The sequence below is a fragment of the Anser cygnoides genome, chromosome 7 (genome assembly GCF_040182565.1).
Source record: "Anser cygnoides isolate HZ-2024a breed goose chromosome 7, Taihu_goose_T2T_genome, whole genome shotgun sequence".
Taxonomy (NCBI): domain Eukaryota; kingdom Metazoa; phylum Chordata; class Aves; order Anseriformes; family Anatidae; genus Anser; species Anser cygnoides.
This window is the reverse complement of record NC_089879.1, coordinates 21,587,528-21,615,049: the sequence shown is the minus strand read 5'-3', so window position 1 is coordinate 21,615,049 and position 27,522 is coordinate 21,587,528. Positions and strand designations below refer to the sequence as shown.

General features: G+C 43.9%; 2 protein-coding genes across 3 annotated transcripts in view; one reads left to right on the top strand and one right to left on the bottom strand.

Annotated features, from left to right (window-relative positions):
• Window positions 1-24: 24 nt before the first annotated feature.
• Window positions 25-27,075, top strand: TUBGCP2 (tubulin gamma complex component 2). Of its 2 annotated transcripts, none has more exons than XM_067000637.1 (18): window positions 25-115; window positions 905-1,075; window positions 3,504-3,632; window positions 3,981-4,157; window positions 7,442-7,601; window positions 9,245-9,452; window positions 11,158-11,357; window positions 12,502-12,691; window positions 13,606-13,751; window positions 14,420-14,600; window positions 15,501-15,681; window positions 16,396-16,568; window positions 17,931-18,059; window positions 19,472-19,592; window positions 20,115-20,258; window positions 20,857-20,985; window positions 21,876-22,039; window positions 26,710-27,075. In XM_067000637.1, the coding sequence occupies exons 2-18, from the start codon at window positions 926-928 to the stop codon at window positions 26,813-26,815; spliced, it is 2,688 nt and encodes an 895-aa protein (XP_066856738.1). In that variant the 5' UTR covers window positions 25-115; window positions 905-925; the 3' UTR covers window positions 26,816-27,075. The 2 variants fall into 2 exon arrangements, with proteins under 2 accessions (XP_066856738.1, XP_013027203.1); XM_013171749.3 differs by lacking the exon at window positions 25-115 and adding an exon at window positions 267-514.
• The window catches only part of CHUK (component of inhibitor of nuclear factor kappa B kinase complex), an 88,320-nt gene continuing 70,541 nt past the window's right edge, over window positions 9,744-27,522 (bottom strand). Inside the window, exon 21 of the mRNA XM_067000639.1 lies at window positions 9,744-9,754. The gene's annotated coding sequence lies outside the window, so the exon portion shown is untranslated. The remainder of the gene's footprint in view (window positions 9,755-27,522) is intronic.

Sequence of the window (27,522 nt, the reverse complement as noted above, 5' to 3'; positions counted from 1 at the left end):
CGCCGGCAGCGCTTCCGTGGGGAGGCGGCGGGGGCTTCCGGGCGGGGTCCGGCGGCGGGCCGGGGCCGGGGCCGGGGCCGGGGCTGGGGCAGGGGGAGCCGCTCGGAGCCGCGGGGTGAGGACGGGGCACGGCGGGGCGGGAGGGGGCACGGCGGCGGCGGCCGGGAGGGAGCGGAGCCGCCGCTCGGGGCTGGCCCCGGGGCGGAGACCCACCGCGCGCGGGTTCCTCGCCGGGCGGAGCCTCGCGCTGGGGCCTTCGGGCAGCCGCCCCAAACGGTTCTTTTCCTTTCTTTTTTTTTTTCCTCTTCCTCTTTCCTTTTCCTCTTTCCTTTTCCTCTTTTTTTTTGGCAAGCCAGAAGCGCGCCCGTGCGGCCGATGCTCGGCGCGCGTCAGGCTTGCGGTGTGGGACCCCTCGCTGGTGGCGCTGCCCTGCGCTTTTACTTGTGGCCGTCGTAACCGCAGACTTTGGCGGTTAATTTTGCGTCCATCCCTTCGTAATAAAGGGCAGTAGAAGGTAAAGACCCTTCAGCGTGGAAGAGCTGCCGCTGAGTAACTCCAGAAGCAGTGGGGGCATAGGCGGTTTTGGCTGTGTCTGCAGCGTGTTGCTCAGCACGCCAGCTCTTCTCGTAAAGAGGCAGTAACTTGGCAGCTAGTGTCACTTCCACCATGAAGAGTCCTCTGCTGGCTCACCCGCATCTACAGTGAGCAGAGTTAAACCAGGCCAGACGCGGAGTTGCAGTTTTGCTTGTTTTTTCCCCTTACACGTATTTCTTCGTTCCAGTTAAACGTCCCTGCGTACCCTGCGGGCTCATAATAAACTTAGGAAATGTTGCTTGTGTGGTTACGTTTTCATATGTAGAAGCGAAATAATATCTCACTGCCTTCCTTTCTGTGCACCATGCAGTTTGTAACCTCGGGCAGGAATATGAGCGAGTTCCGCATCCACCACGATGTCAACGAGCTGCTCAGCCTGCTGCGTGTTCATGGAGGGGAAGGAGCCGAAGTGTACATCGATCTTCTACAGAAGAACCGCACGCCGTATGTTACCACCACTGTCTCTGCACACAGTGCTAAGGTAAACGGTGTGCTGTAGTCACGGCTGAGATGTGTGTAAAGTCTCGCGGGCAGACCTCCTGAAGCATTGCTCTTCCTTTGCAATTGCTGCTAAAAGTGACACGGTCTCCCACAGTATTCTCCTGGAGAAGATGGCAGCCCATGGCTTGGACAAGTACACTCTTTGCTGGGCTAAAAACTGGCTAGACGGCTGGGCCTGAAGAGTGGTGGTGAATGGAGTGAAATCCAGCTGGTGACCGGTCACCAGTGGTGTTCTCCAGTGGTCGGTGTTGGGGCCCTTCCTCTTTAATATCTTTACTGATGACTTGGATGGGGGAATTGTGTGCACCCTCAGTAAGTTTGCAGATGACACCAAGTTGGGGGGAAGTGTTGGTCTGCCAGAGGGTAGGAAGGCCCTGCAGAGGGACCTGGACAGGATGGGTCGATGGGCAGAGGCCAAGGGGATGATGTTCAACACGGCTAAGTGCCGGCTTCTGCACTTCGGTCACAACAACCCCATGCCACACTACAGGCTTGGGGCAGGGTGGCTGGAAAGCTGTGCAGAGGAAAAGGACCTGGGGGTGTTGGTCGATGCTCGCCCGAACATGAGCCAGCAGTGTGCCCAGGTGGCCAAGAAGGCCAACGGCATCCTGGCTTGTGTCAGGACTAGTGCAGCCAGCAGGACCAGGGAGGTGATCGTCCTCCTGTACTCTGCTCTGGTGAGGCCGCACCTCGAGTACTGTGTTCAGCTTTGGGCCCCTCACTACAAGAAGGCCATCGAGGCCCTGGAGTGTGTCCAGAGAAGGGCTATGAAGCTGGTGCAGGGCCCGGCACACAAGGCCTGTGAGGAGCGGCTGAGGGCACTGGGGTTGTTTAGTCTGGAGAAGAGGAGGCTCAGGGGAGACCTCATTGCTCTCTGCAGCTACCTGAAAGGAAGCTGTGGGGAGCTGGGGGTCAGCCTCTTCTCACAGATAACTAGTGATAGGACTAGAGGGAATGGCCTCAAGTTGCGCCAGAGGAGGTTCAGGTTGGGAATGAGGAGACATTTCTTCTCAGAGAGAGTGATTATGCATTGGGACGGGTTGCCCAGGGAGGTGGTGGAGTCACTGTCCCTGGGGGTGTTTAAGGAATGGTTGGACGTGGTGCCCAGGGACATGGTTTAGTCGGTGACATTGGTGGTAGGGGGATGGTTGGACCAGATGATTTTGGAGGTCTTTTCCAGCCTTAATGATTCTGTGATTCTATAAGCTGCTGGCTCCAAGAAGACAAGGCATCTTATGAAGAAACTTGGCATAAACTCTCTTCAGTGTGATTTCTTTGTGTATAATCTCATCTGGAGTCTTGATTTTGAACTTAGAGTAGAAAAGATTTCATCAGGAAAAAGGTAAAACATCCTTGCATCTTCCAGGGACCGGTGAAAGAATCTGAGGTTTGTTAACACTGGGAGAAAAATTAAAAGGAGCTTATTTTGTACCTGTGATGGTTGTTTCAAACTGTAATTAGAGGGGTTGTTCTCTGGAGAAATAAAACAAATGAAAAATAGTAATCGTATGAAATGTGATTGTCTGAACAATATCTGACTTTCTTTCTGAGTGCCCACCCACGGTATCAGGGATTTAAAGCCTGACACTGTCATGACCAGGCATACTTGCATGGCCATTGTACTCCAGTCTTACGCATCGTTTATGTTACAGCTATAGTTCATTGAAATGTGGAAAGGTTAGAGGAGGAGGAGGAGGCGGCACTGCTGGAGATCCGTAGCCCAACCCTTTGCTCATAGCAGGGCCAACGTCTCAGCCACAGCAGATTGCTTAGCTGTATTTTGAATAACCTTACGGATTCCTCCGTTTCCCTAGGCCACATCCCAGGGCAGCACTGCTCTCTCAGTGAAGGACCCCAGGGACAGCTTGGGCTTTCTTTGCTGCAGTTTGTGTCAGTGCCTCCTGTGCTTTTGCTGTTCCTCTCATGGCAAAGTCTGCAGCCCCTCTGTGAGCGATGGGCAACATGCCCTGCCATCTCCGTGCCCCTGCTCTGGGTTCAATCCTTTTTGTTCATATATCTCTTGTTAGTGAAGCCCCCAAAGAGGACCTGGTATCCAGATGATGCTTCATCAGAGCCAAATGCCTTAATAAAGCTGCTGATACAAAACTGTATTGCTGCAGACTGTGCATGTGCAAAGTCAGTTCTGCTACAGAGCTTGTGCTTTCCTTAATCTTTTCACTCCTGCAGTACCATGGCCATCACCTGAAGTGCTAGGACCCTCCCACACTTCTGTTGTAATTATTAGTAGGAAGCCAATGCTATATCATTCAGTCCAAAGCCTATTCCCTGAAGTACTTTGGAGCCAGCAGCAGCCTATGCCTTGTCTCCACCCTTGCATAATGCTCCTCCCTTGAATGCTGTGATGATGATGTCTGTTAAACATTTAATATTAATGTGGTGTTTTGCAGGTTAAAATAGCAGAATTTTCTCGAACACCTGAAGATTTTTTAAAGAAGTACGATGAGCTGAAGTCTAAAAACACAAGGCATCTAGATTCTTTAGTATATCTACTGTCAAAGCTCACAGAAGATAAAGAGGTTTGTTTCTGTGTTAGAATGAGTTTGTTGTAAGTATTCAGAAGTAGTAGCAATGCAGTGGTTTTAAGTGCACACGCTTTCTGATGATAATGTTAAGTGAAATGCATTGAAATCAACAGAACACAACCGGTTCTAGCATTTTCTGTTAAATATAACCAGTTCTAGCATTTACATTAAAGCACTGCTGAGAATTATGCTCCTCTTGACGTAGACCACTTTAAGACATGATACTGGGATGTGAAGACCCGTGGTCTGATGCAGCATAACCATCTTATGGTCAGATGTTTTTTACTTTATTACGTGTTGACCTGTATTCACAAAATCTCTTCTTTTTTTGTGTATGTACAGACACTCCAGTATTTGCAACAAAATGCTAAAGAAAGAGCGGAACTCGCAGCAAATGCAGCAGCCAGTGGCAGCACAAATTTTTCCATTTCCTCATCTACTTCCAAGATATCTCTACAGGAGCTTGAGGAGCTACGCAAGCAGCTAGGCAGTGTCACAGCCAACTCCAGTGTACAGCAGGTACTAGCCTAGTCTCTTCCCTAGCCTTGGGCACAGATCTTTCCCTACTGCTTGCATGTAGCTGTGCTGTTTCTTAACTTTTATCGTTTAGTGGAATTAAAAATGTTCCTATCCATGCAGATATATAAATTCTCTCTCAAGATGTGTTAGTCAAATTATATTAAATCTTCGTGTTGTTCTTCATAAAAGTGGCCTTTTCTATTTAAGTCAGTAAAGCTGAGTTGATTTTAGGCCACAGCAGTCCTTAGTGGCTGGGATCAATATAATTTCACTTTCCCACTTCAAACCACCTCTTTAACCTGTGCAGGCATTTCCTTTTCTGCCTGTAGTAGCGCTTACTCAGGAGCCCAGCAGCCTTTATGACTTGTCCCATCCTTGCTGAAAATTCTACTCTCCCAGATACATGGGTGCAATGCCTCACATAATCATTCCACAAGTGGGCACAGCCATTCTTTCTGCTGAGCTATTTGAATGAGTCTTCCTGTAATACATGCTTCAAATTGATCCCAGTCAAAGAGAAAAAGGGAAAAAACAAACAAACAAATGAAACAACTGTAAAAGTAAATGGTATCATTGTAAGACACAAGCTTAGAAAACAGATAGGCGAATGTTTCATTATCAGTAGACCAGAAAGTTCAAAGGTATGATTATTACTTAAATCCAAACATCATTTTTCCTATAATCAGTTACAGAAATAACCATTTCCTAGCTATGCTTAGGCATTTTGGCTGCAGAAGGCATAGGAGCAACAGTATGGACAGTTATTTGGACAGAAGCAAAGATGATATGTGGGGAGAAGGAGAAGAAGAATGGGGGCTCAGAGGTCTGTAGTGAGTAACTGGACAATATGTGCAAATTCTTCCATTTAAAATTTTGTGATTCCCATTCTCCTCAGAGTTTTGGTTTTGTTTCTGTTTTGCCTTCTGGCTGACTATTCAATAAAATCTATCAAGGGACAAACCTATAGGCTCTGAATGTTTCTGAGATGTAGGCCTGCTTGTGAACACTCAGAAAACACGTGCCAGGGTCTTTTCAGTCTGCAGTCTGTGCCACAGCAGCTCTTTGCCTGAGGTCTGTGGAGGCATCGCTGTGTCTGTATTGTGTGTGTTGTCTGTTCGTGTTGATGGGGTGTGAATACTCAAGTGCTCGCTCTGTAGGGGGACTCCCCATGTTCAGTGTTTAGGGATGCCTACAGGGTCTCTCAGCTTTAAGGGCTTTGAGTGCATGTGATGATGGGGACTGCAGACCCCCCGTCCTCTGTCAGGCAGTGATGAAGCTGGTCTTGTTCCACAGATATTTGTGAAATGCATGTCTCCACAGACTGTTTGACTCATCCAAATCCACAGATGTTTCGAGTCAAGCGGTTGATTTAGATCATGAAGGAAAGACAAATTTCCAGTAAGATAACTGATGTTTTTAATAGGATTTATGTGTGGACTTGCTGTAAGAGGAGAGAAGAGTAAGCAGTGTTCTCTAGGATGTATAGTTCAATTACAAGTTGGTTTCCCATGCATGCTTTTCCTTTGAGGCACGGATATGACTCCACAACCAAAGGAATTGAAATGGCAATGTAAGCCAGTTGAAAAGATTTATACCTCCCTGCTGCTCCGTTTATGCTTTCTTCAGGCTTACAGAGCTGATGAAACTCTCATAAAAGGTCTGACGCTCAGGGTCATTGGGTCATTGTGACCGTATCAACTCGCATAGCAGAAATATCTCAGCAGCCCTCTCACGGAACTGTCACCTGCACTAAGTGAGGGTGGGTGTTGTTTTGTCCCTCCAGGAGTGAGATCCTGCATCTCCCTGCTGGCCTAGCCTATGGCTGCTGCTCCTCTGTGGGGAAAAAAGGTCTCCTGTCAAATCTTACTATCCTGAGAATATTTGTGGGAATGTTTGGACCTCATCTGTCTTTCTTCCTGGTGTTCCGGAATTCCAGCTTAATCCAGGAGTCAAACTTTTTTTTTTTTTTTCCCCTAAATCCAATACCTCTGAGTTAAAGCTTGCCGGAGAAGACCTCTTCTGTTCAGAGGCGCTCTGTGAGCTGTTGTAGAGATGACAGAGAAATCCAGAGGCACAGCTGTCACTGCAGAGAGGCTCCCAGGCAGATAGGATGTTCTGCAAGGCTATGAATCTTGTGCCTCTCGGGTCTGAGGACGTTGCACCAGGGTTATGCCAGGACTGAGGCTGCAGCAAACACCAGCAGAACTGGTGTTGTCTAGGGGAGCAGTCCCATGGCTGATTCTTGTTCGAAGGATTTTAAGACCTCACATTGAGCAGCTCTTAGAATGTGGGGAAGGGTTGGGGTCAGCCCCAGGGTGAATGAATTAGAATCACGGAATCACAGAATCGTAGAATATCCCGAGTTGGAAGGGACCCATACGGATCATCAAGTCCAACTCTAATTCACACATAAAAACACTGTTCTTTAAGATGCAAAGCTCATGTTTGCTCGCTTCCTTCCCACATTCCACTGTCCTCTGAGACCTTCTACGAGAAGAAAATAAAATGACCCTGTGCATATCCCATTTCACATAAGTGTTTGTAGAGCTTATGAAATGGCTTTTATAAGCATGTCCCCCATGTTTGTGCACTTGTGGGTGTAAATGTTCATGTAGGTTACATGTCGTGCAGGCCCCTACCGCTGAGAATTAATCTTTCACTCCATTTATTTTACTGACAGATATCCAGAGCTGGGGATGAAAACTTTTGACATTTTTAAGAGCTCAATTCCTTCACTGACTCTGATTCAGAGTAAAAACACCATTATTTTCCACCAGTGGATTATTGGGATTGCATTTCAGATGCAGCTGCTCACTGGGCACTCTGCAGAAACTGAGTTCAGAAGTGTTCATTTACCTGTCTGCAAGTGCTCCTTGAATAAGATGTTACTGCTTACAGCTTCTGCAAGTAGTTTGCTGGCTTTTATGTGGTGCACTTTGCAAACTAATAAGATTCCTGGTGCTTGTGCATGTCCCCATTCTGCTCCCATATCTGTGCCGTAGCACCGAGGCTGGTGGGGAGGCATACAGCAAGGCATTATTTGATGTATCCTCCAATAAAAAGGAGGCCAACTGTATAAAAAATCATCTCTGCAGCACTGAGACCAATAGACTAGATGGTACTGACAGACCAAATCCTGTGCTGTGCTACTGTAACATCAGTTATTCTATTTTCTGTTCTCAAGGTAGCAGCTTCAGTGAATTTCTGCTTAAAATTCAAAATTTCTTGCACTTCTGAAGATCTCTCTTTTTCCTTCTCTCTCTCCCTCTCTCTTTTCTCAACAGCCTCTTGAGCTTACACGAAAAGTGCTCCGAGATAAGCAAAACAAGAAGAATTCAGGTCAGCCTGTTCCAGTATTTCCATCCTGGGTATATGAGAGACCTGCACTTATTGGCGACTTCTTAATTGGCACCAGTTTAAGCACTGACACAACGGTACCTATAGGTATGTGATACACAGGGAAAGTTACCTTAACATATTATGTTCCATTCAGAAGTGCCATTCAGATTTCATCACACTCAGAATGAAAGCAAAACATGGCTCCTTGGACTCTGCCGATGAAGACCAGAGTTCTAAAAAAAAACCAAAAGCAAACAAACAAACAAACAAACCCCACCACTAACAAACTTACTTTCTTCAGTGCTTCTCCTGTGCTGAATTCCATCCCCATTGTTAAACCACACAATCTAATCTGTTTAGCATTTTCCCAGTCCTTTTTCTCTTGAGTCACAGCTTCCATAAAATACTACTGTAGCAGAATCATATCTCTATTTTCAGCTGTAAATTCTGTAGTTGTACCTGTCAAGGGAGCCTTCATTAATCCATCCAGCTCAATCTCCTCTCCAGTAAGACTGTAACAACCTGCCCAATTTGCTCTCGTTTCTAGCCAGAGCTGCAAGGGACCAATCTTACCCTCTTGTGTTATAGCTTTAAGCAGAGCTGTGTATAGAACTCCTGTAGGAAACCTGTAGTTTCTTTCTGATGTGAATTTTGACTGTGTGGAACGTGACAACAGTAGGCTCATTCCTGGAGGTGCCCCTAAATAATGATACATAAATAAATCCACCATTGGGTTTCTGCTGGGTCCTCTTGGGATGTCCTTTAAGGGTATGTTCCTAGCAAGCTCAGAACCATTTGTTCTGTCAAAGTTTGGAAAAGGCCAGTATGGTTTTGCTGCACATAGATCTTCTGTCTTTCTTCTTTCTCTGAGATGCTGATTTGAATAGCAGGGCTGAGTGTTTCCCTGTTGTCAAATGGTTCTTTTAGCTGCATGGGAGTTTTAAGCATGCCTGATGCATACATTTTACATGCTTTTATTTGAGGCTTTTGAATCATACATGACTGAGACTCTCAGTCATATCTTCAGTTAAATGTTTTTTTTCCAGGGATTAGCAAATTCCATAGTGCCCAGTAATCACTGCTGAGTGACTGTCAAATGCTGCACCAGCACATACAGTCCTACAAACTGAGAGGGACTATTATCTAGCTTCATGAGATAAGGTTTGCTGTAGTGAGTGCTGTAGCCACTCTGATCCAGTCCTCTGATATGTTACATTTCAGGTTGAGTCCTCTATACTTCTTTGTAGGTTGTAGTTGATTGCACCATTCAGAGACCCTGCAACTTCTGGTTCACCTGCAGCTTTTGCTGAGTTAGCATTTCTTTGTGTCTATATTTAAACTGTATATTTGAATATTTCAGTGAGGGGAAGTAGGGGGAATTGTCAGCAAGACTAGAACTCCTCAGATCCAGTATAACTGAGCCCATTTCAGTGAAAGGATCAGCAGTGTGAGTGATGTTTTCTTCGTCACAGATGTCAGATGTTAGCCTTGTCTGCCTGGTTTACTTTGAGTATAAATGACCAAAGGATTCTTTTTTCCTGGAAAGCAAGGTAGAAGATTTTGGAGCTGGCCCTAATTCTGTTGTATTTCTTTGTATCTTGGTTCAGCTTTGTGTGATCTTTGTTCTCTTTGTATGGTAGTATGTCTTCCTTTTAAGCTTCAGGTCTTCAATCAAAATGATATGAATGATAAAGTAGTACTATGGCATGTTCTGATTGTGTGCTTTTTTGTCTTCTCTTTGAAAACAGGTACTTTGCCATTAGCCTCTCAAGAATCCGTGATTGTGGAGGACTTGCTATATGTTTTGATTGGTGTGGATGGAAGATACATCACAGCACAGCCTCTCGTAGGCAGGCAGAACCGAACATTTTCGGTTGATCCAAACTTGGACTTGTCCATCAAAGAGCTGGTGACCAGGATTCTTCCCGTAGCAGCAAGTTACTCTGCTGTCACCAGGTACAGAACTGACATTTCCTCTCAGAGGAGGATGTTCTCCTTTGAGCATCAAGATGTGGAATATAGAGTCTGTCATTTTGCAGATGGTGACTTCCAAGCTAAATTTAAACCTTTGGGGATATAAAATAAGATCGACACCTTATTTGAAATGGTTTTGACCGCATTTCTTTTTTTCTGACTTTTCCTCTGTGCTGCATGTTCACTTTTACATTCACCTCACCTTTGCTGTATCCAAACACTGTCTTGGTGCATTCAGACAAAGGAAAAATGGGATGTGTCATCTTATTATTGCTTGTCTCTTCCTGCTCTGCTATGGATTTCTCTTTGCTTCCTGCCTTTTGATCTCCTCTGGGCATCCAGGACTAAGACAACCTTTGTGTCTGCTGCTGAGCAGGAGACACAGCCTACTGCTGCCTGGTTTCTGGTAGCTACCTTAAGTAATTTTTGAAAGGCCTTAGTATAAGGTACACCTCACTGACAGCAGACGTTTGTAGTGTGGATGTCTGTATTTGATTCGATGTCCCTAAAAGGTCAGAAAAGAGAAAGAAACACTTTAAGGAAGCGATTTATCTAGTCTCTTTTACCCAACTCCTTGATGTGACTTGTATTTGGAAGCATCTCTCTTTGTCCACTAACTGTGCTGGGTCTGGCTGAGATGGAGTTAACATTCCCTGCAGCAGCCCACACGGTGCTGTGCTCTGCACGTGTAGCTAGAACAGCACTGGTATCACACCAGCGTTTTGTCTATTGCTGCATAACACTGGCACAGCATCAGGACTCCCTCCAACCGCCCCCAAGAGCCAGCAGGCTGTGGGTGGGCAAGACGTGGGGAGAGGACATCACTAGGGCAGCTGACCTAAACCAGCCGAAGGGATATTCCATACCATATGGTGCCACACTCAGCAATAAAAGGTGGGAAAGGGGAAGGGGGGCTCTCGTTATGAAAATGTCTGTCCTCCCAAACAACCGCTACACTTATTGAGGTCCTGCTTCTCAGGACGTGGCTGAACATTGCTCATTGATGGGAAGTAGAGAGTAATTTCTTTTCTCTCTGTGTGCTTCTGCACAGCCTTTGCTTGTTTTTTTTTCCCCGTCTTTCTTTTCCCTTTAATTAAATCATCTTTATCTCAGCTCATGAGTTGTTTTTTTTTCCTTTCCAGTATACTTTCTTCTTCCCCTCTTCTTCTTGAGGAGAGGAGGTGAGAGAGCAGTTGTGGTGGAGTTCGGCTGCCCACCCGAGTAAAACCACCACACTAACATATATGAAGCCGTCTAAGTCTGATGAGGTGAATCCCTGCTGTGGCATGTAGAGTCAGAAGCTAGCAACAATATTTTCCCCAGTGTCTGGGTCCATGATACTGCTTCCTTTTGAGATCTTTTCCTGTCTTCTAATCTGTTTCTTATACAAAGGCAATCACCTTGAAAATGCTGGCTCTCACTTTTTATAGTGGTTTTACTCTGAATTCTAGATCCCCTGCAGTTTGAGAGGAAACATTTTCCCACCGCTCTCTGTACTAAGAAACTTGGTAATGAGAAGTAGGCAGGGGGACACAGAGCAAATGTGAAACCTGAAACTCCAGCTGAAGACTGGTATGCTTTGCAACACATGGTCTGCTCGTGTTAGCATAGCCTCCTGAAGTTAGAGTTCTTGAAAATGATGGAAATTGCCTTGTCTACCCAGGAGTTTCTATTTTGCATTTTACAGGTTTATAGAGGAGAAGTCTTCCTTTGAGTATGGACAGGTAAATCATGCTCTGGCTGCTGCTATGCGTACTCTGATCAAGGAATACATGATACTAATTACACAGCTGGAACATCTTCAGAGACAGGGACTTCTGTCACTGCAGAAACTCTGGTTTTATATCCAGCCCACAATGAGGACTCTAGAGATTCTTGCTTCACTTGGTAAGTTTCAAAAAATACAGTCATTGTTTTGACAGGTGCATGACAGGGGCTTCTGAAAACTGTACAGAGTAACAGTACAGACAGGGCATGTATCATTATGTCAAGAGGTGCTGCATCAGCAGTGGCCATCTCCTGCACCATGCATAGTGGAATGGCAGAACAGGCCCTCTCTGGATACCTCAGAATTACACTAGTGTGCTGAGTGATGAGGCACGGTTGCAACCCATTTGAGAACATGTGTTGCTTGCACATCTCACAGGAATACCACCAGGCAGATAATCTTTCCTACAGGAATGAATTGCAGCGCTTTCATTAATACCATTTTAATACCTTCCATTTCTTACTTCATTGTATTGTTTCCTCAATAATTTTGATTAAATTAAACTCTCTGGCATAAGAATACTTTTATATTTCTGTCTACTCAGCCCAGAGGATTTATCTGGACATAAAAATCTGTTTTACGTAGAATCCGAAGCTGGATCATCCCTCCTGGTATTCATGTTTCCTGAAATTTTCAGGTTTCTGGAACACAACAGTTAGCCATCTACATTAAGGTTCACTTCAATCCAAAATTCATGACAGTACTGTATTCCTCTTCCTCTGTCCCTTACATCCCTTTTGCTATGCAAAGTATAAATTTTACCATCAGCCTACCCAAAATCAGGTGTTTCAAGCTGTATGTGTGACTAGCTCAGTTATGTTGGAGAATGGATGTACTTTTGAGATTAGAGGTTTCACAAGCAAGTCACTGAAGTGTAGGATTCTTTCATTAGTGTCTGGAAAGAAAGATCTCTGTATATGTTCAGCACAGAAGCCTTTTGGACTTTGAGCCATCAGATGCTTTGTGTCTGCCTGAGTTCAGTTCTTCTTGTCTGGAGAACTGCCTTTCATTATTGCTTGTTTGTAAGGTGGATCATTTGGGATTTTATTTCAGCGTGTTTCAGGCTATAGGCTTATGGCTGCATGGTGGAATAGCCTTGCATCTTCACAGATGTACAGGAGGAGTCTACTGCTGACTAGGAGAACTGTTGATGTCGGCTAATCAACTACTAAAGTCATTATGTCTGTCAGCATAGCTTGTGCAGATAATTTGTGTGTTTAAATGAATAGCCTTGTGTCTCACACCTATAATTTTTAATTTTAGCTACTTCTGTGGATAAAGGTGAGTGTATGGGAGGATCAACCCTGAGCTTACTCCATGATAAGACTTTCAACTACACGGGAGACAGCCAGGCCCAGGAACTGTGTCTGTATTTAACCAAGGCAGCCAGTGTGCCTTATTTTGAAATTCTGGAAAAGTGGATATATCGAGGCATCATTAATGATCCATACAGGTAAAGAACAGCTGAGGAATGAAAATGAAATCAAAAAGTTAAGAAATATTGTTTCAGTCTCTGGTTTTTACATTTTCTAGTGTACCCGTCCCTCTGTTTTATAGAGTCTGCATAGCCTAAGTGCCCAGACTGAGCAGCAGTGGGTACCCAAGGCAACATTGCCTGGAAGGGGAGCTACTGGAGTGTGTTTAACTACATTTCCTATTTGATTCAATAGTTAAACAGTCAGGGGCATGCTCACTTGTTTTATTTGTCCAAATTCAATGAAATTATTTCCAAATTCAATAGCACAATAGTTCAAATATGTAATCCAGTCAAATTCCACCCTACCATGCTTGTCCCACTTGAAGTGTTCTCCTTCCACATCCTCATCCCCTTCAGGACAGGGCTGAACGCTGTTCTCATAAGGCGCAAGTGTGATAACTCACTGAATCTGTGTTAATGTAGTCCACTAATATGATAATCTGATGCAAGTTAACAGCACTATTTATAGTTTCTTGTCTTGTAGAATCATTTAAAGCATTTTTCTGTTCTTAATAGTTTATGCAACACTTCTGTTCCCCACGTTTTCAGAATCCTAACAGGGAAGAAACTAAAATAGCTAAAGAGAATGCCTTCCTGATGGTGAGAAAGCAAAGGCCAGCTTCCTCACTTGTACACTAACAGCCAAATAACATTTAGGCTTGGTTTCTGAGCCCTATAAAATTCTGTATCTGTGATAATTGATTGCAGATTAGCGCAAACACTCCACAAAATGCTTCTCTTACTACAAATACAGATTAATTTCAGTTCTCAGTTGGAACGTATCTTCATGAGACCTTGTTTCTGATAGATTATATTACCAGTTTACAGGTCAAAAAAGTAATCCTCATTGTACCACTTCCTGCTTCTAAACATCTCCTTTAAATGTTCAGTGAGTTCATGGTAGAGGAACACGAGTTGCAGAAGGAGAAGATTCAGGAGGACTATAATGACAAGTATTGGGATCAAAGATATACTGTTGTACAGCAACAGATTCCATCATTCTTACAGAAAATGGCTGACAAAATACTAAGCACAGGTAGGTAAAGATATGCTTCTGATATAAGAGAAATCTAAGATGACCATTGCCGTTCTTTACATGAAGATGAAATAAATGTCATCACACTTTGCCAGTTCATGGGGTTATCCAGCTGCAACTTCTCAGAGGAATCTGAAAAGAGGAAATTAAAAGGAACTCCAAATCATGTAAATAAGAAAATGTGTGAAGGAGTACAGCAGGATGAGGAGCTTTCTGTCTTAGTCCTCTGTTACATGGGTACAGTTTTCTAGCAGCTAGCTAGATGGAGCTAGATGGCTGAGGTTTGGACACACTGAGTCTTAGTTTGGGCACTTGAAGGAAGCATGCCACCCAATGGTTACCATTGTTCCCTGCCAAGTACAAACTCCTCAAAAGCTATATCTGAATACAGCACCAGATTTTCAAAGTTTCTGGCTATCTGCAAAGGTGTTTTACCACCGCTGGAAAACCAAAAACTTTTCTGAATCACCTTAAACGTGGTATTAGTAGCCTAATTTAAATTCTGTATCGTCTTTTGAAAGGCATTTAAATCCTTTCCAGCTTTCTGTAGAACTTAATATAAACATTTCACAATGTATCTTCTGCTTCATGATAGTGATTTGGAAGCTTCTTTCTTGGAGGCACATACCATGTTGTGAATATTGGTCATTCTTTCTCTTTTATTCCAGGGAAATACTTGAATGTTGTGCGAGAATGTGGACGTGATGTTACCTGCCCTGTGGCTAAAGAGGTCATCTATACTTTAAAAGAGCGAGCGTATGTGGAACAAATAGAAAAAGCATACAACTATGCTAGCAAAGTTCTTCTGGATTTCCTAATGGAGGAGAAAGAGCTGGTGGCTCACCTGAGGTTTGATTTATTTTCTTAAATGTATGTTAAATAGATTGTTTCTGGTAATGAAAATAAGGTTTTAAAGTTAGTTCTCTTTTCTTGGGATATTACTATTGTATTAGCTCTGCTCCTGTTAGAAATGGTGACCTGAAAAAATAAGATGTTTTTTCCCAAAATAATAAAAAATGGCATAAAATCACAGAAATGTTGGGTGCGAGAGACTTCTAGGGGTCTCTAGTCCAACTTCCTTCTTGAAGGCTACCACCAAAACTAGATCAAGATGGCTGTGGCTTTGTCTAGCCCAGTACTGACACACACCCCCACGCCCCGTGTGTAACCACGGTATTTTAAGACTGTGCTAGTACCATTTTCACTGTGAAAATGGCAGTGATCATGTGTGATCTTTGGCCAGATGCTAATATCATCCTCCAGCCCTCCTGTGAGCTGTTTCTAAGCTCCTGGCCCACTGCAGTTGACTCTCCCTCATGCCATGTAAAAATTGAAGTTAATGCATCATACTATAGCAGAAGTCAACACAAGTACGTGGAATACTTCAAAAGTCAGCACAGATACTTGGACAGGAGAGTTCAGGATTCTCCCCTGAGTTAGCAACTGCCTCTTGGATGGATCTGGGCTCTGTGGAGGCTGGGTTGTTTTTCAGGAGAGCAGCAGTATGATCCTTTGCCTAGCAGTGTAGTGCATACCTTTTTTCTTACTGTGCATTTTTACAGGAAAAAAAGAACAGCAGTAACCCTGATATGAGTGCACAAAAGCATGCTGACTGAGGTGATGGGAAGGAGGGGGACGTGAATGAAAGACTAGCTTTCAAATGGGTTATTTATGTCAGTGTATTCTGTAAACAAGTAAAAAAGTTTGTTTTTTAAAAATGTAATCAATTATCCTCATTTTCCTGAGCAGATCTATAAAACACTATTTCCTAATGGATCAAGGGGACTTTTTTGTTCACTTTATGGATCTCACAGAAGAGGAGCTTAAGAAGCCTGTAGATGACATCATAACTACTAGGCTAGAAGCTTTGCTTGAATTAGCCTTGCGAATGAGCACAGCCAACACAGATCCTTTCAAGGACGATTTAAAGGTAAGAATGTATGTAAGCAGAAGATAACTGAATCTGAGCAGAAGGTTTGCTATTGGGAAAATCAGCGTGCCTGTAAGAAGCTGCTGAAAGTGCAGTCAAGGAAAACGGAATTAATGCCTATATTTCTGCAGACCTTCTCTGAGTTAAGTCCTGTTTCATCCACATTAGCAATGGGAAACACTTGTCCTGTGCAAGGGGGCACATCTTCTTGCTGATGTCTGAACACAGAGACGGTGCTTTTGGTGGCATCAGGATGAGATGGAAGCAGTAGCATATGTCTCATGCTTGTTCTCGGCTTGGATGCCCGCTCTGGAGTCCAAGAAAATATCTAATTAGATGCCCTGACATATAATGATTACTACATCTCAGGTGAAAGTCAAGGGCTTCTGCTGTAGTATTTTACAGAATGTGAAGTGTCACAGAAGCTGCACTTGGGGAGTGTGGAATCTGAATTGACCTGATAGAGGCTGAGGACAAGGTAGAACTAGTGGCATAGTAGTATGTTATATGCTGATGGTCAAACACTACAATGGCACTCTCTGCTGTCTGCTGTAGCACTGTCCGGATCAAACCATTCACCATTGTATTCTAGTTTGATCTGATGTCTTGAGAGCAACTTGGATAAAATGCAGTTGTTCTGCCACATAGCTCTTGCTACGCAATAGTTGTGAGTACCCTATTGACTTCACTTTTTTTCCCATTCTTTCTTTATAGATTGACTTGATGCCCCATGACCTCATTACGCAGCTCTTGAGGGTATTGGCCATAGAAACAAAACAGGAAAAGGCCATTATTAGTGCAGATCCCACGGAGCTCACTCTCAGCGGTCTGGAAGCATTTTCCTTTGACTACATCGTTAAATGGCCTCTGTCCCTTATTATAAACAGGTAAAGTATTCATCCACTGGAGGAAAAAAGGCAGAAATTTTTGTATGGGGTTAAAACACATTTGCAAACAGCAAAATACTGCAAAGTCAATGTCTTTAAATTGACGTTAAAAATCAACCAGTAGAAAATGCTGTGGGGTTGCTGATCTCCACTTATAGACTATGGAATATCGATTGTCAGTACAGCCTCAACAGACTATGCCAAAGACATACTTGGAAAATCAAGGTTCCATTTTAAATGGAATCTCAGCCTGGTCCATGATCTTCTTGTGACCAGTTTCCCAGTGTTCATTTGTCCATGGCTTTTTGAAGGATCTCCCTGAGAAGATCTTCATTTGAAAATGAACTCTCACTAGAAGGTTTCCATGTTTCCAGTCAAACATTTCTTAGGTGTAGAGGGGCAGAAAAAAAGTCCTTTCTGGTAGCCCTGGTTACAAACTAGAAGGATACAGTCTGTTGCTAGAATTACTGTATAAGCCATTTTGCATTTAATGGAATTAGGAGGAACCAAAAGTTTAATTTTTTTCTGCAATGTGTCTCCTGTTCTCCTGGAGGAACACTGGCAGACATGCTACTGTGAGCCAGGGCAAATGGGACAGGCAGTGTTATGTGAAAAGGGTGTCAGATGTTGATTGCTAAATGCCAGTAATTAGCTTATCCCCTCATTTCTCCTTTAAAAAAATCAGTTGACGCAGCGGGACTTTCCTAATGACATGATGCTTTAGAAATTATCTCTCTTTCTCTCAAATCGAGCGTATTAACTTTGATGGTAACTATGGAGTGAAAATACTATATGATGCAGTTTCACAAACTGTGTCGACTGGAGCTCTGTAGACACCTACACGGAAGTGTCTGAATGCAGACCTGAATCCAGTCCCAGACGCTATAAATAAGCATCCCCATCTGTTTCTAGCAGTGCATTGCTGGCATGGTATTGCTGCCTGTAGCTTGGTTACAGTTTTTCTTCATCTTTTTGGAGAATCCTGGTGAATTGTTTTGGCAGTCATTGCAGTCTTAGTGCACTGGGTATAAAACTACAGGCTTTCAGCCCTCCATCCCAGTAGGTATGTGAGTGACCTTCCTACAGGTGGCTCAAGGGAATTGGAAAAGGAGTCTGGTGATGTACCTTGTGGTAGGAAGTATGGAGGAGGGTCTCCTTGGAGAGGAATTCTTTGGGATGATTACAAATGTTATTTTTTTCCTTGGTTTGAATTATTTCAGTGCAGATCTGTGTGTGTCTGAAGGCGTAAGGAACATATTGTGTAAAGTCTCTTTGCCTTTGAGCAGCTTCAGCCTTCATAGCTTACTTAGTCTGACAATCAGAAGAGGGCTTAATCTGAATGGTTTTCTCCTTTCTTTCCAGGAAAGCACTGACAAGATACCAGATGCTTTTCAGACACATGTTCTATTGCAAACATGTGGAAAGACAATTGTGCAACGTTTGGATAAGCAATAAGACAGCCAAGCAGTTCTCCCTACATTCAGCTAAGTGGTACGGCCTTTTTTCCTGCTGGGTCAGTTGTGAAGCTTTGGTTTTCCTTGTTTCCATGTTAGTTAGGTATGTCTTGACATGAAGCAGATCATTTTGACGGGAAACAGATCATTACAAATTTCTGACAGGCTAAGAGAGGTCAGAATATAACATTTTAGGTTTCAGTTGAAAGTGTCTGCTCAATAATCTTTGTGCTGCTTGACTTGTTCATCTTTGTTGACAGAAAAGGAACTTGTTCCTCTTTGTTTAGAAAAGGAAGCCAATGATCTTTAGGGTTGGCTCATTATATACCAGCAGTTACAGCAGAGTACGTTTGTGGACATAGTCTTGCTCGCTACTTTAGCATCAGCAAGATTAGTTAAGGCCCCAGTAGTTTAAAAGCAGCATCCTTCACTTCTAGCCAGGAAACTATGCAAGGACTCATGACCTTCACATAGCTTGGCTAATGTTTGGGATTTTGGTGTCATACCAAGTCAATAAGGTAAAATTGGTGGGGTGTTTTCCTAGAAAATCGTTCTACCTTGTTCCAACTGTGAGGGCAGATTTTAGTCTTTGGAGCTGCACACCAAGTGCAGGGGATGCCTGTTTGGAGCACGAGAGAGGTGCCAGCACTGCAAGGCAATCCCTTCTGCCTTGCCAGTGGCACTTTCCTGTCACAAGGTGACCTCAGCTGCCTTGGTCCTGACCTCAGCCAACATGACTGTAGCTCTGGTTCCTCTGAAATTGTAGAGGAGGTTAGTGGAAGAGACCTGTGGTGGTCTCTAGTGCAACCCCCTGTTTACAGCGTGACTGTCACCAGCAATGGACAGGTCATTGTGGCTGAAAACCCCTAGGGTGGGTATCCCTCACCTCTCTGGTGGCCTGTCCCACTTTATTGAAGTCAGTTCTTAGTTTGGCATCACAGTGTCTGTGTAAATTAACATTGAAAGAACCTGTATATAATCCCGCCATTCTGCCACGGCCTGCAAAGGTGAAATTGCATTAAATGCCATTGGTGGCAGGTGATTTGATTAAATTTAATATTTTTAAGTATTCATTTTACAAGCAAGCATTTATAGGCTAGAAAGAAACGAGAGCCATTTATCTTGTTATATTTTACCCTGCTAACAAATGCATGTCTCACTAGATAGCTACACCAGTAAAATGGCTTTAATACTGTCCATTTATGGCTGAGTATGAGCAAATATTCAAATTAACTGTCCAGATTCAAAATTAAGGGAAAGCCATTTAAATAAGTGGAAAATAATCAGAGATGTTTTCCATTAACTTTATAATCACTGTCACACTGCAGCAGCGAATTTGCTAGGACAGAAATAGTTAGCTCTCTGCTTCACTTGGTTGTGCAAGCTTAGTGATAGCTCTCCATGGCATTTGCTAGTTCTAAGTTGTGTGGGTGTGATTTTTTCCCCTAGGTTTGCTGGTGCTTTCACACTGCGGCAGCGGATGCTGAATTTTGTACAGAATATCCAGTATTACATGATGTTTGAAGTGATGGAGCCAACATGGCACATTCTTGAGAAGAACTTGAAACTGGTGAGCGTGTGTGCTTGAGAGAAGTACAGACAAAATTCTTAAGTTACCAAATTTAATGTAGGGAAAAGCTGCCTAATTTCAGTTACTGCAGGCCACTGTTCAGTGTTTTATTGAAGACGCTTTGTTGGACGAACTGTTGTTCTTACCACACTACAAACTCTGCTGCTGTTCTGCATAACCTTTCTGCTTTGTTAGTCATGTATCCCTTTCCTCTCGTGCATCCTCCTGTCTATTCCCAGCTCACATACTCTTCATCCTGCTATGGAAAGGTGGTGTTCTACTGAACATCACTTTACACAGAGAAAAGAAACCTTCGGAAAAGGAAGAAGGATGCTGGGTGCAAAGATTACAAGCAGGTCTAGGCATCGTCAATTGATTCCGTGAGGTACACGAGAAGTAGCTCAACATGCCCCAGAGCATGTCTCAGAGGTCACTGTCAGAAGCAGGATGCTGGCCTAGAGCTTTGGTCCAGTGCAGCACAGCTGTCCTGGTTTGTTTCACTAATGTTCTGTCCTGTAATAGGCTTCTAATATTGATGATGTCTTGAGCCATCATACGAGCTTCCTGGATAACTGCCTGAAGGACTGCATGCTAACCAATCCAGAGCTGCTGAAGATCTTCTCCAAGCTGATGTCTGTCTGTGTCATGTTCACAAACTGCATGCAGGTATGTACAGCCTCCCCATTTTTACCATGCTGGCATCAGTTGCTTTGGGTGCCAGACAGCCCCGACAGTCCCTTCTTTCAACTCTACCCCTCTTGTCATTGGTACATATGGAAGAGCTTCTCTTTCACCCACCAACAGGCTTTATGAGCTTTGATGGCTCAGACTTTTCCTCCAAGTGGTTTCTATAGCTTCTCCCTCTGCAAAATTGCCTTTGTGCTCTTCTATTTTGGTACTGAGATCAGGTTCATATGAACCTTATTACCTCTCTTCATCCATTTCTGCAGCAGAATTAGATGTGTAAGTTCTGTAGGTTTTAAGATGCTCTCTAGTTTTTAACACACTGTTGTAAGGACCCATGAAGACTGTTCTCCTTAGGCAGATTCTAGCCAGCGTGTCAGGGAGCCTTAAAACAAAACAAAAAACCAGCTTCCTTTGGGTTAAGTCAGTTTTGTGTATTAACTTTGTAATTTTAATCTCAGAGAGTTAGCTTTCACTGGGATTAGCTAGCATCAGGGCTAGCAGGATTGAGTCAACCTCATGGTTTGCAAAGTGGAAAAAACGGGAGCTCACTGTTTCCGCAACCCTCTGTCCTTCCAAGAGGTTCACCCAGAGCATGAAGCTGGATAATGAGATGGACCGGCTCACCTTAGAACACGGCACAATGCTGGGCCCACCAACAGAGGAGGAGCGTGCTGAAGAGACTGCAAAGAAGAAGCTGACTAACAAGGTGGGGTGCTGGGGGAATAGCTTGGCCTTTTCCTCTATGAATACTGCCTGGGGCTGCAGCCTGGTTAGGGTGGCTTTCGTGTCTCCTGCAGATAGACCATTTGGTTTCCAGAGCACCACTGGTCCCAAAAGCAGAATCTTTGCAGAATTGTGGGCGTTTTTGAGGGTGGCATGGAGCACTGATGGTGCTCTCAAAGTCTGCTTTGAAGACGTTGTCTCCCACAGAATTCACTGCACTTGTTTTTAAGTTCTTAGCTGTGTTTTCAGATGTGCAGTGGATACATGCAGGCTTTTTGCAGCTCAAGAACTTTCCTATTTCCAGACTTGCATTTCATGACAGTTAAGCCAAAAAGCTGTGAGTGTGACAGCCTTTCATATCTGGGGTGTTTGTGTTGTCTGTATTCTTGTCTGTTATTCCTGTTTGTGTTGTCTGTATTCCATGTCTAGAGGCATGCTTACTAAGCCATTTGTTTGGCATGCTCTGCCGTTAGCAGACTGCCTCCTGTCCTGCTGAAAGCCCCTCTCTGGCACAGAGGCACTAGAGTCCATCACGCTGCAAGGCAATGAGAGCACTCCAGAGGTTGCAGCCTGGCTTAGGCAACACTCCCTTTATTCTTACTGACCTTTCCTACTGCTTGAAAATAAGCAACAGCATGTATTTGAGGTTTACTCTACTGGGATCTACTCTGGTGTTCTCCCAGATAGGTAGGACAAGGTTTTTAATTACCCGGGATCTTGCAACTGCTTTGGAGATCTTCTTTCGGTGCCTGAGTGACTGTTAAGTTTTATGGCAATATTTTTGAACAGGTTTGAAAAAGGGAGGGAATGGTTTCATCTCCTTAGCAAGTATGAATCAGCACATGTGAGGCTACTCATCCTTTGTTTTGGTAGCTTTTAGCAGAGCATGCTGACAACTTCCACCTGACATCTGGCTTCGAAGCAACAATCAACAAGTTTGATACTAATTTCTCTACGCATCTGCTGGACCTGTTGGACAAGCTGAGTGTTTACAGCACCAATGACTGTGAGCATAGCATGCTCAACATCATCTACAGGTGAGCCAGTAGTTTTCTCTCAGTAACTTTCCCTCCTGTGGTACTCAGGTTCAGCCCAGAAGAAATGATTGATGTTTATAACTGTGCATCTCCTCCATTAGTGATAACACTGAAATCACAAGAAATGTTGCTTTGCTTTGCAACCCATACCTTTAAAAATAATCATTTGGATTATGTGATTTATTTTTTTCTATTAATGTAGTAAATCTAATACAAATGTTAGTTTTCATGGGGATTGTCTCATTGAGTAGGCAGATTTTTTCCTTAATATGCTAGCTAATTCCTGAATGCAGCATAAATATTCCAAAATGAGAAAACCATGCAAGAGCTTAATCAGAAATGCCTATTTTGATAACAGTTTTTAATGTTTATGGCTGGACTATGTTTTTCAAGAGTTAAACACTCATGAAACTGGTCAGCCTGCAGATTGGAAATGCTCAGCTGAGGCATGCGCGTGACCACAGAAGAAGAAGGCAAATGTTTCTCAGGAGTTGGCATCTATTAACTCAAAGAGTCTCCATGGTGGAGACGCGTATAAGAGCTCTTGGATACTGACTGCCTCACACCGGGCAAAGACTCTAACGCTTCAGTAATGCTTCTTGCAGACTGTTAGGCACTTAAAGACAGACAAACAAACAAACAAAATTATTTTTTCCAGTATTGCACAGAGGCATAATTTTAAGAGGCTCGGAGTTTCAGGAATATAAAATATTTCAACACCAACGCTTCTTAAGTGCTCATTGTATGTTTGTAGGCCTAATAGACACATTCATTCTTACACCTTTGTTGAGATGTGCCACACCTGAAATAAGAGAGAGAGTAAAGGCTTCAGGAAGATTTTTTTGATGCAGGTTGTTGTCTCCTCCACATGCCATGGCTCTTGAAACTTTCTTTTGCCTTTTCTGGCCATATCTGACAGTCCTGTCCAGGATCCCTGGTACCTACATGTTCAGATATTGTTTTGTGAAGTATTCCAGAGGAGACTGGGCTTCCAGTTGTCCTTTACTTCTGAGAACTTCTTGATCAGCAACTACTGTACATTTACACGGCCCCCAGCCTCCTGTGTTGGCATCTGTTGCTATGCCTGAGATGTGGTCATACAGCTGAGACCAAGGTTGAAGAGTAAAATCTGTCATTCCTGTTACCATGGGTGCTTCCAGAAGTGAAATCCAGCCCACCAGCTCCCACACCACTGTAGAAAATTACGTCATCTTCCCTGCGTTCATCATGTAAGGGAGGACAGTTATTATTTTATCACTTCCCGTACAAGCTCCAATGGACTGGCTTTTTTATGATGCTTCATCCAGGAGATCTTAATGGCAGCTAACTCCGTGATCCAGCCTCTTAGACACCGTTGCAGGCAGCACTGAGCACAGCCAACACACTGTTGAAGACCAAGTTACCTGATCTGTTAATAGAAAAGCATCACGGCCCACAGTCCCTGAGTCCCGTAAAGAACATGTGGAGATCCTCCCATGGGTGGCCTCACCCAGCTCAGCCCAAGGCTGGAGGTGGTTCTCAGCTTACTCAGGAATTCAGAAGAATGTCAAGTGCTTGACCATTCTTTCCACCACGGAACAGCAGATGTCCTGGAGCAGCCTTCCATCACACTTTATCACATGTCACGCCAGAGATTATATTAATGTCTTTTTTGGTGGTAGCTCAGGTGTTGCCTTCCTTCCAGTGCTGTTCCTAGCATAGCATCAGAGGTTCACCCCTTTTATCATTGCCTCTCCACCCTTCTCTCAACTGCTTATGCTTCCAGCAGGGTGATGGAAGCTGTTTCTCCTGGTGATGCTGCACCATGGAGATTGCCGGTGCATCCTGTTCAACTGTGGGTCGCTGGTGTCCAGGCCAGGAGTCACCCTCCACCAGATTCCTTTGTGTTTTACAGACCACACATGAGTGTTAGCTGTGTCAGAAGGTTAACTCCTGAGCCATGGAAGCTGTGGAGACAGTTCTTTCAAGTAATGAGAACTTGTTTTTTAAGAGCACTTCCTGCTTCTGAAGAAAAGAGAAGTATGGTGATTCAGCAGGATGTGGGAAAACAAAACGCTTCCTTGACAGTTTGCTCTGAGGACGGTGAGCTAAGCTGCGACAAGCTGTTCTGAACAGGGTCTGAGGCCTTTGCCCTCAGGTACTTCCATGCCTCATTTCTGTTCAAGGGTTGCAGAGGAAATACTGGGTACTGGGTCTTTATGCTGTCAGGGCTGTCACTGCTGTTAAGTCCCCCAGTTTGGACCATCTAGGATCATGTGAGCCCTCACCAAGATGTTGGACGCAGCTGGACCTTGAATTACAAAGCAGATGTCCCTATTTTCTCAGCTGGAGTTCTGTGTGTTAGCAGGCCGTACAAGAGAATGTCTTTCTATTTCTACAGGCTGCTAGATAATGTTTTAAAAAGTGGAAGTCCCACGGTGAATGCCCAGACTTGACATTTAGCTCTCATTCAGTCTGTAGAGATTATTGGATTGAGTCCTGGACTCTATGGCAACAGGAACCCAAGAAGCAGAATGGAGATGGTTACCATCTAAAATACCATACTTGAGAGAGAGACAGAGGAGTTTGTAAGAAATACTGGTCGTTTCTAATTGACTATTTGTTAAAGATGATTGTCAAAATGTAAAATAGGTAATGGATACCTTTTATTCATAATTCTAATTCTTTTATTTACTTAATCCTGATTAATATTTATTCAGTTTATAGTACCTGTACATTTTTACTGAGTAACTGAGGACCAACTGTCATATTTGTAGCATCAAACAACAGAAGACAGAGATCTAGAGGGGTTTCTTCAAGCAGTGAAGCACACACGTAATTCAGCTTTTCAGTATGCTGAAGATGCTCAGGTGTCTTGGCTTCATCAACAACAGTGCTGGCAAAGAGCTGGCAACTGCAGAAAATGCCCAAAGTCTCTCTTTCACTCTGCAGCAAGTCAGAAGGAGAATTACAGCCTGGGGAACTGTCACATGGTTGTCTTTGATGTCAAATACTCTGAAAACTTTACTCATCAAGTGCAGCTAGTGTTCATCAGATATCCTTCCTTCACAAATTCGGAGGCAACAGCAATGACTGAGCTTAGAGTAAGACCAGCAGAACATACGAAGTGATAGAAAAAAACAGCGAGTAAAAGTTCCAGTCACAGAACAAGAAACTGAAGTGTAAGCTGGGTTTGAGGAAGCACCAGGCAAATTCTTAAGAAAGTTATCACAAATAATTTGATTGTAAAAACAGAGTTGAAATGGAAAAGGATGTAAATGAGTCCTGGCCTTATAAGCCCTTAGATTTGAATCAAAATTCAGTAATTATGACTGCCTCGGTGTTGCATTTCCTTTTTCTATCATTTAAAGGACAAAAGAGATGTAAGCTTTTCAACCAGGAGAAAGCAACCAGTAAATTCCATCTGTTTAGGCTGCTTTCCACAGTCACAAAAAATGTCAAGGAACACTTTGTTGCCATTTATGCAAGGTTGTTAAGCAACATGAAACTCAAATATTGTGCCCATTCATTGAGTATTGGAACAACTTATTTGAGAAATGAAGAGAGTAACTTTTGTGTGATTCACACTCTTATCACTTGGTGTTCCTAGGGCACACATTTTGAAGAGCCCCATGTGTGTTACATGGCTTCATAGTGCAGAGAGCTGCCTAAGGAAGGCCACAGCAGGAGTGGAGCTGGGTGTTTCTGTGGCATCTGAGACACTTGGATTGTTAAAGACACAGTATTATGATATTGCTGATGTTGTCTGTTTTGTAGAGACATTTAAATGTATCAGCAGTACTTGTGACTTTGCCTCAGCAGCTTTCAGCCAGTTGTTTGCTTCAATCATTAATCTGTTTAAAACATAATTGTTTTAACAAAAAGGTGGTGGTAATGGAAACTGCATTTCGCAGTAGTTTCAGTAGATAATTTGGTAGATTTCATGCTATACTCCTCATACAGGAGTTCAGTGTTTAAGGAGATAATTTAGGAAGGAGACTGTCCTGCATGTCTTTTCACAGAATCATGGAATCATCTAGGTTGGAAGAGACCTCCAAGATCACCTAGTCCAACCTCTGACCTAACACTAACAAGTCCTAAATTTAGTCCTGAAAAAGTCCCATTTTCAGGACATAGCTACTGCTTTTGCAGTCAGGGTAATGGTGGGGATGAATTAAAGCCCGCCTTTCCTCAGATGACATGTAGGGTTGCTCCTTGGCCACTCAGTAAAATGCACCGCTTCCTCATACAGTCCTTGCAGGTGCCTGATGCCCATACCTGTCCTCTTGGTCTGTAGTGAGGGGCTTCCCCCAGCAGCGTGCTTCAGCACACACAGAATCCTGCTGTGGCTGGGCTGCTGTTCCTGTTGGCTTCAGTGGCTCATTCCCCCAGAGCAGGGCACACGTCTCCAGTGCATCACGGCACACGTGTGGCACGGGGCAGATGCTGAAATACATGGCTTTGGTTCAGACCCCCCTCCTTTCAGCAAACTGCATCCTGAAATTCATATGGCCCTGTAAAACAGTCACTGTGTTTTGGGAACCCCTTGCTGCCTGCGAGCACCCCGACAAACGTGCTGCAGCACTTGTATGCTCTCGGAGGCCCTGGGCAGCACATCCAGCTTGCTGCGTGCCACTGTTTGGGGCAGGTGAGCAAGGAGGCTGACGAACTATCTGCCTTTTGTCTCTCAGGTTGGACTTCAATGGGTTCTACACAGAGCGTCTGGAGCACATGTCTGCTGAGCGGAGCCAGAAGGCAGCTCCCCTGCTTCCCCACACAGCCATAGCTGCCCAGTGAAGCCCTGCCGCTGCCCACTGCAGCTGCCGTCTCTTCTGCACCAGCAGAGAACAGGACACTCAATCACTTCCAGCCCTCTACACTCACTGTGAGCTGGAAACAAACCACAAGGGTTATCGCAGAGAGACAGGGGAGTATAGGATCTTCTGGATTGTATGTGTTGGGTTTTGCCTTCTGAGGCTTTTAAGTCCCTTTTTTTTAAACTGCATTGTAAAATGATGTATTTGTGTGTTGTAAAATAAAAAAAAAATAAATCAGGATTATTTTGTCTGTTAACATAACCGACATTGCAAATTAGTCTTTAGGTGACTATATCCTGGTCAGTTCACAGAGGTCTGGCTCAGCTGCCTGCAGCGTTGTTTTGTGAAGACAGCCTAATTGGGTGGCTGCTGGAATGGAGCTGATCAGCGGCTCAAACTGATGAAGTGGGATTTGTAGCTGGTGAGAAAATATGTGATACTCAAATCATGTTGTCCTGAGTCCTTCACAGAAGCACTCGGTATCTGTGGGGTTGTGCAGGCATAAGAATTGCACAAGCCTGTTTGGGAGCAGGTGTAGTAGTGGGCAATCATTGATCTCTACATTCAGGATCAGTTTAAACAGTATAACAAATAGTTGTGAAATGTTAACTTTTAAAGTTAACAGCTAACTTCTAAGCACCTGTCTGTGAGTAACCCCAAGATGTCCTGGTCACACCAGCACATGTA